An 11,835-nucleotide genomic window follows, 5' to 3' on the forward strand; every position below is an offset into this window, starting at 1 on the left:
TCACTAACAGCAGTCTTGAATGTTGTTTCAAAGTCTTCTTATTCTTCTTCTTCTTCTTCTTCTTCCTTTTTTATTTTTGATACATTTTCACTCTTGATTGGATTATAATTTCTATTCACCAATTTCTCCAATGGAGTAACTAATGGTTGAAAAGTTTCTTTCAATATATTTTCTGCAGTCTCTCTACCACTTTTAAGTATACGATGTTTCTTGCGTATAGCATCACTTGCTTTTGCTATTTCATGAAGCGTTTCTCGTTCTTTCCTAAACATGTTTATATATTGATGTCTAAAATTATACTAATGAAAGTTGTAAACCAATAGATACTTATAACTGAATAAAGCAATCGAAACCTTTTCTATATCTTCCTTCATTTAAATTTCGGTCTTTGTCTATAACAACAAACCCATATCTATCAGAATTCCAACATGTTGAGCATAAATCACAAAATTGATTGTAAGTCATATCTGTATTTACATGATCATTATAAACATGCTTAAGGTTTCTCTCATCTTGTTCAAAAAGTACTAATAAGTTAATATTATCTCTAACAAGATATTTGGGAATGTGGACATATGTCTGACATAGATAGAAACTGTCAACGTTGACATGCCTACCCATGCAAAAAAATGCTTTTACATTGTCTTGCTTCTCCCAAGCAATATCATCAAAAATAAATACTGAATTTGGTTTAGCGTCTTTAGGTAAAACCACTTCTTCATGTTCTCTAAATGGAAAGTATTCAATACCATCAACTTTACTGAGAACTTTTTCTAAAAATTGATATTTTGGTTGTTGTAAAGACTTTGAATATAAATATATATTTTCAAAGCTTAAGCCATTCGGATGTATGATTGAAGACAAAAGAGCATTTGTCTTTCCACAATTTGATGGTCCACAAAAAGCTGCACGAATGCTGTTAGAAAATAAACATCCATGACGTTTTACACAATCATCATTGTTTGGAAGAAGGTTATCAACATTCACTATTGGGAGTTGAACATCTTGTACATTAAACCGCATCTTGAAATCGACTGAAGGTATAGGTATAAATATAGCATTTATATAGCTGTATCCAATCAGTTAGTTGTGAACCATAGTTGAGTGAGGAAGGATTACTCATCATAAAGTGAAAAAGAAAAATAAAAAAATTTCTTGTCGTGGTCAAGGCTTTCTCAATACTATGATCAATAAATTACCATTCGAGTTTCATTTCCCGGGTTATCAATATTGTGGACCTGGTACGAAGTTAGCAAAACGTCTTGCACGTGGTGATTCTGGTATAAACCCTTTAGATGCAGCTTGTAATGATCATGATATAGCTTATTCAAAAGATAAAGACGTGACTATAAGAAATTCTGCAGATAAAATACTTGCTGAGAAGGCGTGGGAACGGGTTGTTTCTAAAGACGCTAAATTAAGTGAAAAAGCAGTTGCATTAGCTGTAACTAATATAATGAAAGCCAAGTCTAAATTTGGGATAGGGATAAAAGTTAATAAGAAATATAAAAAGATTAAGACAAAGAAATCAAAGAAGAAGAAGAAGAAGAGTAAGAAGGTTGTTTCTAAAAAACATGTTACTTTAAAAAAGATTGTTAATGCTGCTAAAAAGTCTATGAAATCTAATAACAACTCTTTAGATACAATTAGAACTGCTATGATTGAAGCAAGAAAGGCTATAAAACAGTATGGCGGTAAATCTAAGATTATATCACCTCGAATTCTTCCTATACCCTCAAAAGTTGGTGGTATTTTACCTCTTATTCCAATTTTTGCTGGACTGAGTGTTTTAGGGGCACTTAGTGGTGGAATTAGCGGTATAGTGAAAGCTGTAAATAAAGCTAATGTTGCTAAGAAAGAACTTTCAGAAGCTCAACGACATAATCATACTATGGAATCCATTGCTTTAGGAAAAGGTCTATACATGAAACCATATCAACGAGGACTTGACCTTTATATGCAACCTTACAAAGGCAAAGGATTATATAATAAGAAAAAATATCAAAAAACTAATATTGAAGCTACCTCACCGTGCACTAAGTGATTATGATCTTCTAAAATATTCTTAAAGTTTAAAAATACCATATTTTAGAGGAGTTTTTATGAGAAATGAATTACCCATAGGAGGACCATTTCAATATGAATCAGCAATATTAAATCTCGATAATAAAGAAGGTCCTGGAACTCATTGGGTTGCATATAAAAAGGTGAACAATGAAACCGAATACTTTGACAGTTTTGGTAATCTTTCACCACCATTGGATCTCATTGTTTACTTAGGTCTTGGTAGCTATATAAAATATAATCATGAAAGATATCACAATTTTGATACGTTTATATGCGGTCATTTGTGTCTTAAATTTCTGTGTAATCAACTTACAGTGAAGAATAACTTTAGTCTATATAAGAATGTGTAACCAATTTCAAGCTTCAGTATACAACTAAACACTTAACATGAATGATTCTATCACTCTCACGTTATCAGGGAATTCTTCAACCCTTGAGGCTTCATACTTTCCACCAATTGAACTATCATCTAACAAAAATTATGTTCTTGGTCTTGTTGAACTCCTTACATTTAACTCAATTCCCAACATTGATAAGGGTGCTAATACATTTTATATAGATGGTTTCAATATAGAAATACCTACAGGTAGTTATGAAATCGAAGATATTAAAAAGCATATTGAACAAAGAATAAGACGCACTGGTCTTGTTTTAAAAATGATGGTTGATACAAATACATTACACTGTACAATTGCATCTAATCGTGAAATTGACTTCAGTAAAGAAAATGGTATAGGACAATTATTTGGATTTTCTTCGAAGTATCTTGGAGCAAATACAGTTAATGTTTCTGATTCAATTATATCTATAATGAAGGTGAATGCTATACGTGTTGAGTGTAATATTACAACAGGATCATATATTAATGGAAAGAAAGTACATACAATACATCAATTTTTTCCTTCTGTTTCTACTGGATATAAAATCATAGAAGTTCCAAATAATGTCATTTACTATCCAGTCACCGTAAAGATAATATATAATATTCAGCTGCGTATAATTGATCAGGACGGTAATTTAGTTAATTTTAGAGGAGAGATAATAACAATACGTTTACATATAAAATCAGTGTAATGGGAATTATTTACAATCAAAAAAGAAAAGTTGGTGGTAGTTATAAAAGTGAACCAACATGTGTAAAGAAAAGCAGTGTGAATGTAACTCGCAAGGTGTTAACACCTCAGAATCAAATATTTCTGAAGAAACTTGGTCTGCGAATCAGACATTAAAAATAAAGAAGAAGCAGAAGAGGGGTGAAAAATTCTATCTATTCATTTTGTGTCGTTGTTATAAGAAAAATGGAGGAAATTCTCAGCATTCTAACTCAAGTGAATTTTGATGAATCTATAGCAAATTATGAAATTCATAGTCATCAACCATATGCATCATCATCTTTCAACAATAGTGATGAAATTCGGTTAATAGTTCAAAATCAAGATTTATATATTTTACCGAGTAGCAGCTCCTTACATATATTTGGACGCTTGACAAAGAATGATGGAAACACTTTAACAGAAAATGTTGATCTCATTAACAATGCTATAGCTTACTTATTTGATGAAACTCGTTATGAATTAAATGGTATTGAGATTGATCGATGCAAATATGTTGGTTATACTTCAACTATAAAAAACCTGGTTTCACTAACTCCTTCTCAACTTATGCGTGTTGAAAATGCAGGTGTGTTTGAATATTCTGCTTTGGATTTAAAAATGACTTTAGAAAATGGTTATTTTAATGTAACAGTACCACTTAGTATGCTTTTCGGTTTTGCTGAAGATTATAAGAAAATTGCTATGAATGCTAAACATGAACTCATTTTGATAAGGTCACGAAATGATTTAAATGTTGTTATTTAAACAGGAAATCTTGACAATAATGAAGAATTTAAAATTACAATTAATAAAATTGAATGGTTAGTACCATATATTTTACCATCTGACAGTAATAAAATTAAATTATTAAAATTTATTGAAAAGGATCCATTAATTTCTATGAGTTTTCGATCGTGGGAAATGTATGAGTATCCTTTACTTCCAGAAAGTTCAAGAATTATGTGGCAACTCAAATCTTCATCTCAATTAGAGAAACCACGATATGTAATTGTTGGATTTCAAACTGGAAGAAAGAATAAACTAAAAAATACATCCTGTTACTTTGATCATTGTAATATTACAAATGTAAAACTCTTTTTGAACTCACAATCTTACCCTTATGGAAATTTAAATTTAAATTTTGATCAAAATCAGTATTCTTTATTATATGATATGTATGCTAATTTTCAATCTTCTTATTTTGGAAAAGATTCAGAACCTACTTTAGCTATTAATACTTTTAAATCAAAAGCACCTTTAATTGTTATTGATTGTTCGAAACAAAATGAGTTTTTAAAGCAGTCTTCAGTCGATGTACGTTTAGAATTTGAAGCTAGAGAAAATATACCCGCTGATACAACTGCATATTGTCTCGTCATACATGATCGTATAGTTCAGTATAAACCAATCAGTGGTATTATTAAGAAATTGTAAGAAAGTGGAGAGGGAAACAAAGTGGTGGGGGTGATGTGGAGAGGTATATAAGACATATCTCTAAAGCAGAAACTTATATTTATTCAAAAAAATGGAGTTTATAGTAGACGTTCAAGGTTTCAAAAGACCCTGCAATGAGTTTATTTTCAAAGAGTTGGCTATAGTTCCTCTGGAGGCAGATGCTCAACCAAGAGTTTACCTTTTTGAACCACCTTGTGCTTGGAATTCACTACCTGGACGTTATAAAAGTGAAAACCTGTGGTTAACAAACAACTATCATTCAATCCCTTGGATGGTTGGAGATGTGTGTTACGATGAAGTGCGAACCATTTTACAAGATGCATTACGAGGAGCAAAAACTATCTATGTTAAAGGTTGTGAAAAAAAACAGTGGTTAGAAAAGTATTTAATGAATGTATACAATTTAGAAGAAACTGACTGTCCAGCGTTTAAGAATATTAAAACTGAATTTTTACCACCTACATGTACTCATCATATTACACAAACTGAAAATTGTGCAGTAAACAATGTATTTAAGCTTCGAAATTTGTTTTTAAATGTAACGAGTGAACTGAGAAACTTCTCAAATGGTATCGACGAAGTGGATGATGATGATGTGAATACTAATTTAAAATCATTTTATGAAAATTATGAAACATTATTGTAATAAGTTTAATTTTCTACATACATATGAATAAATGAATTTTATAATTTTAAAAATGTTGTCTTTCTTTCTTGATATACCTACTCCTTTAATATTATATACTTGAAACATTTTTTTCCTTTAACTTTAATAAAAATTTACTTATATAGTTTTATATAAAATACAATTATTTAAAAAATTATTTAAAATATGAAGGTAGAATAATAAAAAAATCCATTTAAAAGTAATTTTTTTTATTATTTAAAACCTGTAAATATTTACATAATTTTTTACAATATAACCTTAGAATATATATTTTATTCAAATTCAATAACATTAAATTTACCATCAATATACTTTAATCGCAACTTCTCCGATTGCACGGCCTCTTCCATCATTGTGAAGGAGGTAGGGTCATCTTCAAAAAGTTTTGAAAACCTTGCCGGTAGAAAAGTGGTAAATGTAGCATCCAGGTCTACTACAATCCTAGAACCATATTTCGTCTGCACCTTGTTTATTTTAGTTACGTTGTATAACTCATTCACAGTCAATTCAGAAAGCGGCTTCGTTGGTAGAAATCTCTCCATGCGACCAGTGGCGTTGACTTTTTGGAAGTCCATTGTTTTAATATCTGTAAGCAAAGAAAAAAAGATGGACTTTTTAATATTAAATTTAAAAAAACTAATTTGGAATACAAAATGTTTTTATTAAAGAAATGAAATTTACCTATCAAACGAGAAGATGATGCTGTAGTTAAAGCTGTTAGTACTGCTAATGCTGCTGTATATGCTGAAGCTGCTGGTACTGCTGATACTGCTAATACTGTTGCTGCTACTGCTGGAAATTTTAATAGAAGTGTCGAATCGTTGCTTCCAACCTACCTTATATCCCGTAAACCCCCACTCTTCTTTTTCAACTCCCACTGTTTTACCCCCACTTTAACGACTGCGCACGCAACTACCTCCGCTTTAAGTTGAAATGAAGAGTCATTTAGAAGACGTGTTCAAACTCGCATAAAAATGACGTCACTAAAAGGGTTTTTAAGGAATGCCTTTGTTCTCATCTACAGTCAGGTTAAAACCTGTCTGAAGGTTTTTTAGACAAGCTCTTTATTCTATTCAAGATGCAGGTTGAAACATGCTTTAAAATTTTCAAACAATACTATTGTTATCTTGAAAAAAGGCAAGTTGAAACTTGCTTACATATTTTTGGACAATACATTTATCCCTATGGTGCTATAGTATTAGTGAGGCAAGCTGTGAGAGTCAGACAGACAGGTCTGACGCATGGAACTTTCACTCACTCAACGCGGTAACCGAACGCGCACTTTTGCTTCGCACTGGGCCTTACCACACTACCCACCACCACTCACTCCCACTACCCACAACGCCTGCGCGGTATCTCGCGAACGCTTAGTCCCTCGCGCTTCTCTATATGATTTTTGAAATTTCTGGTTTATACTAAGTGGGTGGTGGTGGGTGGTAGTATTGGAAATATGTATATAATATAAAAAAGTGGGTGGGTGGGGGGGTGGTGGTTAACTAAGAGCAATGTATTTTACATAGGTGAGCGGGTGGTGGGAGGGGGTGGTATTTTGCATATTCTACGTCCAAAAGGGTGGATAGTGGGTGGAATTTGCATAAACTAAAAGGGTTAACAATGAAAGTTAAATATGCAAATCAAATACCCCACTAACGTCAATTAAAAGGGTTAACTAATTTAAATATATGCAAATCAGGTACCCCACCAATGGCTGGTAAATTACCGACATATACCCCACTAACGCCATCTAGTGACAGAAACTTAAACCCCACCAATGGCTGGTAAATTACCGACATATACCCCACTAACGCCATCTAGTGACAGAAACTCATACCCTCACCAACGACCGGTAAATTACCGACATATACCCCACTAACGCCCTGTAACTTACCCTCGCGGTCGGTAAGTAGGAATCTACATTACCGATATGTCCTAGAACCGGCCTAGCTATACTACTAATAAAGTTTCTGAATTCTAACTTAAAATTTTAAAAAACGGACACGCCACGGAGCTGGCATTTTAAAGGGAATTCTGCAATTTATCAAAAATTATAAGATCTATTTGTACATATTTGTGGTTGCGAATAGGTTTTATATATACCTGTAAAATATATCCACACCCAAGTAAAAAATTTTTGTTTTGAATGTGTTATCTGTGACGCCGCCAAATATTACAGTTACGTGAAAATCATCCATATATAAAAATAATTTGAATTAAAAAATAATATTAATATGAAAAAAAATTATGAATTTTCCAAAAAATTCAAATTTTTTTTTTATTTTGACAGATTGCTGTAAATTAATCAGTTATGACTTTTGTAAGATATATATAATCAATAAATTTACAGATTTTAAATATATTAATTAGAACGGGAGGTATTCAATTTTTTCAAAAAATTAAAAAAATGGAAAATTTCCAAATTTTATATTTTTTAATGTATATTTTTTAAACTTTCTGTAATTAAATATTACATGTTATTTAGTCATATTTTAGCACAATTTTGAAAAAAATACTGTTCTATAACTATAAGATGGAAGTCCTAAGTATAAAAATGTTTTTAATATCAAAAAATTGAAAAATTATAATTGACAGACCAATTACTATCAAGCTTAATTCAGTTGTATTTTTGGGGTCTCTGATAAACTTTTGACTTTAAAATAATGGAATTTAGAATTATTTGTTTATCCAATTAATTAACAATTTTCAATTGCAAAAATTTCGAAAATATTAAAAATTGAGATTCTTATGATAAAATTGATACTGCAGGAATTCAAGAATATGTGATACGATACTTGCATTATGTTACTGGTAAAACTTAGATAGTAAAAAGTTTGGTTATTTTAATTCTAGATTTAACTTTTAGGGATGTTTTGAGCATTGTAAAGGCAAAAGTTAAACAGGGTGTCTATTATTATTTTTGTTTAACAAACTATCCGGTTTTTCCCAGCTTTGTCCAAATTTTTCCAGGTGTATCTTTTCTCATCAAATATAAATTTTCTTGATAAGAATTAACAATAAATAAAACTACAAATGGCTACAAAAATTCACTTATTTTATGAAAATACTCTTTGACGGGTTTTTGTTTTTACTAATACTTTTAACAGGGGTTCTACCAACTGGAAAAAACGGGAAATATGCAGGAATTTAATTTAATCGAAAAAACTGTGAATTCAGCCTGCAATATAGGTCTTATTTTAGATTTTAGCAATTATGATACAATTAGTTCGAATTTGACTTCACTATAACTCCAAAAACAGGTGGAAATTTTGGATTAACTTATAATACAATAATTAAATTTCTACAAATAATTGACAAAACATTGTTCTCTGCATTTTAATTAATTAAAAATAAATTATTTGATGATAAAAAGTCAATCACTGATTTAAAATAGTAATATTTTTCTAATGAAATAGTTAATGGTAGCTAAATATTATTTTTTCCGGTCAAATTAAATTCCCCGCTATTTCCTATTTTTCGAGACTGGTCGACACACTATTGAATGTATTTGTAGAAACTAAAACCCGTCGAAGACGGGTACGACAGCTAGTTTTATAATAAATTAAAAAATTTTTTTAATCACTTGAAAAAAATATTTATTGAATTTATTTATTAATTATTATTTTACTAAAAACAAAATATTATTAATTTTTTCCTTTTTAAAAAGCAAATTAAAATTTTGTAACAAAAATTGTAATTAACATATAGATAAGTAAATACAAAATTTCATTTCTTTTGATTAAAAAAAATTGTTGAAGAAAAATATTTGCATACTTCCTATTTTATAATCACAATTTTTGTAGAAAATTTTCTTATTCTTTTTGGAAGAAAAAACCAAAAGCATAAAACTTTCAAAATTATTTATTATTTTTTTGTACTCACATGAAAATTTTTAGTATATAATATTACTTAAATTCACCATAAATAGTTCCTTATATTTATTTATTTCTATTAGAAATTTATTATTGAATCTTTCCTCGTGACAATTAAATAAAAAAATATTTTTTGGCTAGTAAAAGTGTAATAATTTTTAATTTTAATCAATTTTCAAAAAAGGTTATTCTAAATTTTTTTTCAGTAACAGTAATGCAGGCATTATTATATAATGACAGTCTCAACCCTGAAAAATGCAGAGAGCTATTACTGAATTACTTAGGTGCAGTCAGAACCCGCAGGTCTGACAAGTGCACCAAAAGCGCGTGCCGCGCGCGCGCAACGTCTACATTGTTATTAAATTTCTTTTAAACTATTTTCTGTCCCACTCTGAAAATTACATGGCTCATTGGAAAAAACCTCAGCTTTCCGATGAAATTATTTAAAAAAAAACCCAAAGCAGTCAAAAATCAAAATTATTTTTGAAAAAAAAGAAGTTAAATTTTTTTTTTTGAAAATTGTATTGAAAGCATCAGAAAGTAGGGGAGGGTAGGCTACATTGAATCGGGTATTTTATAAAGTCCAAGAACTAATAAAATTTTACTAATTTTGATCAGGTTTTTGTATCAAAATTAAGCTGAAGTACTCCTTTAGTTAATACACACGTTACAAACACAAATTATTATGATTAAATAATTAAATTTAATTTTTTTCTAACAAGTCACACTTTTCTTATTTTGAAGGATGTGTGTCTACATTGAACCACCTCTAATAAAACACTACAATTTACTTCAAAAATAATATTTCCACTTACACATTGTGAAAAATCTTATTTTTCACTCAAAAAAATAGAAAATTGTTGTTAAAGAGTTATTATTTGTTAATATAGGAGATTAATATATTTTGATGTCAGGTTAGGTAGGTAAAGTGACAGTTTGAGTTTATTTCGTTCACAATTGTGATGAAAGCATGTCTTACAGTATTTTGCTTACTAATTAGTAGAGCAGACAATTTTACAACTCTTAAAATTGAAAATTCTTTGCTTTTTTGGGTGGTTCAATGATGCCGCACTCACTGTATTCACATGACATTCACAACAAAAATTGTTTATAATAAATTTGTGTAAGATTTAAAGTTCTTTATCACATCGGAATATTGAAGTTGACACCCTAAGCGAAATAAATCGCAAGTTTACTAATTTTTAAAACTTCCTATTTCAATAAAAAAACGTCATTATAATTCCACCAAATTTTTTGTTTTGTACGTGAAAAACAGTTTTTTTAGTTTTTCTTTGTAAATAATAAACCTACGTGCCCGAAATTTTTGGACATATTTTGTTTCAGTAAAACTAACTTATATATTAAATAAAAAAAAATTTCACTCAGTCATTTCTCAGAAAATTGAAGTGGTTCACTGTTGACGCTGGTTCAATGTAGCCTACTCTCCCCTACATGAAAAATGCTTTAAAATTCGTTATTTACAAATTAAAATCCATTAAGTTTTATTAAACTTATAGGGATTTCAAAATGTCAATGTTCTCTAAAATGTGAAAGTTTTACCCCCCCCCCCCTACTTTCTACAATTTGTTTTCAAATATTTTAATATTTTGAGAATTTGTTACTCTTATATAGGAGAACAAATTACCGAAATACCAAATCAATCCCACAACTTTTTTTTTAAGGTGGTCCACTTCAGAAATTTCGCCCCCATAGTGGAATTTTTTTGCAATTAACTTTTTAATACTGTCTACAGCGTATAATTTTTAATCTATTTCAGTGTTTTTTATTTTAAATCGAAGGATCTACGATCTTTCATAACGAGCCGAAAAGTATGTGATAATTCGCGATCGGCTTCGCGAAAGTTGGTTCCATTATCGCTGTATAAATCAGTTGGCAAGCTCCGACGTGATGTGAAGCGCCTGAAAGCAGCGAGAAATGCAGCTGATGTGTAATCATCGACGAGCTCTAAGTGAATAGCTTTGACATCAAAACAGACAAAAACCACAATCCATGCTTTATGAGATTTAGATCCGCGGCCTGAACTTGAACGAACTAAAAACGGACCCGCATAATCCATTCTCATATGAGAGAATGGACGAGAAGGCGAAACTCTAGGAGGCAATTCTCCCATGATTTGATTTCCAACACGAGCCTTGTCTCTGACGCAGACAACACAGTTTCTGATAATTCCTTTAATCAGGTTTTGTGTACCAATAATCCAATATTGAGTTTGAGTCACATAGAGCGTCAATTGAACACCTCCATGTAATAAATTACTATGGAGTTGTCGCAAAATAAGGCAAAATAAGGTAAAATAGCTGACTGTGTTTGATATGTTAAAATATTTGTACTGGCGTAATCGTCCACCAAGTCAGATAATGTCATTGTTGTCGATAAATGGTGTAAACATTGTTACTCCTAGTTCCAGATACTTTAATTCTATGGTATATTCTGTGGGTATGTTTATGGTACCTCACAGCTCTACTCATCATTTAGATAACTCCAGTACTAGAATTGATGCAATGTTTGTCAGTGATCTGGATAAGGTGATATCTTGCGATCAACATTCGGTACCATTTCTGTCGAGTCATTATTTGATTGAAATCAGATTTGAGTTTGAGTTTAAGAAAAATGTGCAGCATCTTGATAATCATTCTAACTTTATTCGGAATTTGAAAACTATTCC

The 11,835-nt window shown here is 30.5% G+C and overlaps 2 protein-coding genes across 2 annotated transcripts; one reads left to right on the forward strand and one right to left on the reverse strand.

The window, feature by feature from the left end:
* Window positions 1-4,082: 4,082 nt before the first annotated feature.
* Window positions 4,083-4,595, forward strand: LOC122510921. Its single transcript, XM_043625881.1, has one exon. The coding sequence runs from the start codon at window positions 4,083-4,085 to the stop codon at window positions 4,593-4,595; it is 513 nt and encodes a 170-aa protein (XP_043481816.1).
* Window positions 4,596-4,753: 158 nt separating this feature from the next.
* LOC122510922 lies at window positions 4,754-11,534 on the reverse strand. The gene is made up of 5 exons (XM_043625882.1): window positions 11,501-11,534; window positions 10,956-11,339; window positions 5,965-6,075; window positions 5,585-5,869; window positions 4,754-4,851 (listed from the first exon to the last, which is right to left on the reverse strand). The coding sequence occupies exons 1-5, from the start codon at window positions 11,532-11,534 to the stop codon at window positions 4,754-4,756; spliced, it is 912 nt and encodes a 303-aa protein (XP_043481817.1).
* Window positions 11,535-11,835: the final 301 nt, after the last annotated feature.

This window comes from Leptopilina heterotoma, unplaced genomic scaffold (genome assembly GCF_015476425.1).
Source record: "Leptopilina heterotoma isolate Lh14 unplaced genomic scaffold, ASM1547642v1 Lhet_773, whole genome shotgun sequence".
NCBI lineage: Eukaryota > Metazoa > Arthropoda > Insecta > Hymenoptera > Figitidae > Leptopilina > Leptopilina heterotoma.

What these genes read in the sequence shown, in the direction of transcription:
- LOC122510921 (XM_043625881.1), top strand. Translation starts at nt 4,083, where the DNA reads ATGTATGAGTATCCTTTACTTCCAGAAAGTTCAAGAATTATGTGGCAA.
- LOC122510922 (XM_043625882.1), bottom strand. Translation starts at nt 11,534, where the DNA reads ATGACATTATCTGACTTGGTGGACGATTACGCCA. An exon ending in CTTGGTGGACGATTACGCCA is followed by an intron (nt 11,340 to 11,500) that starts GTACAAATATTT and finishes ACCTGATTAAAG; the next exon opens with GAATTATCAGAAACTGTGTT. An exon ending in GCGATTAAAGTATATTGATG is followed by an intron (nt 4,852 to 5,584) that starts GTAAATTTAATG and finishes TGTTAACCACAG; the next exon opens with GTTTTCACTTTTATAACGTC.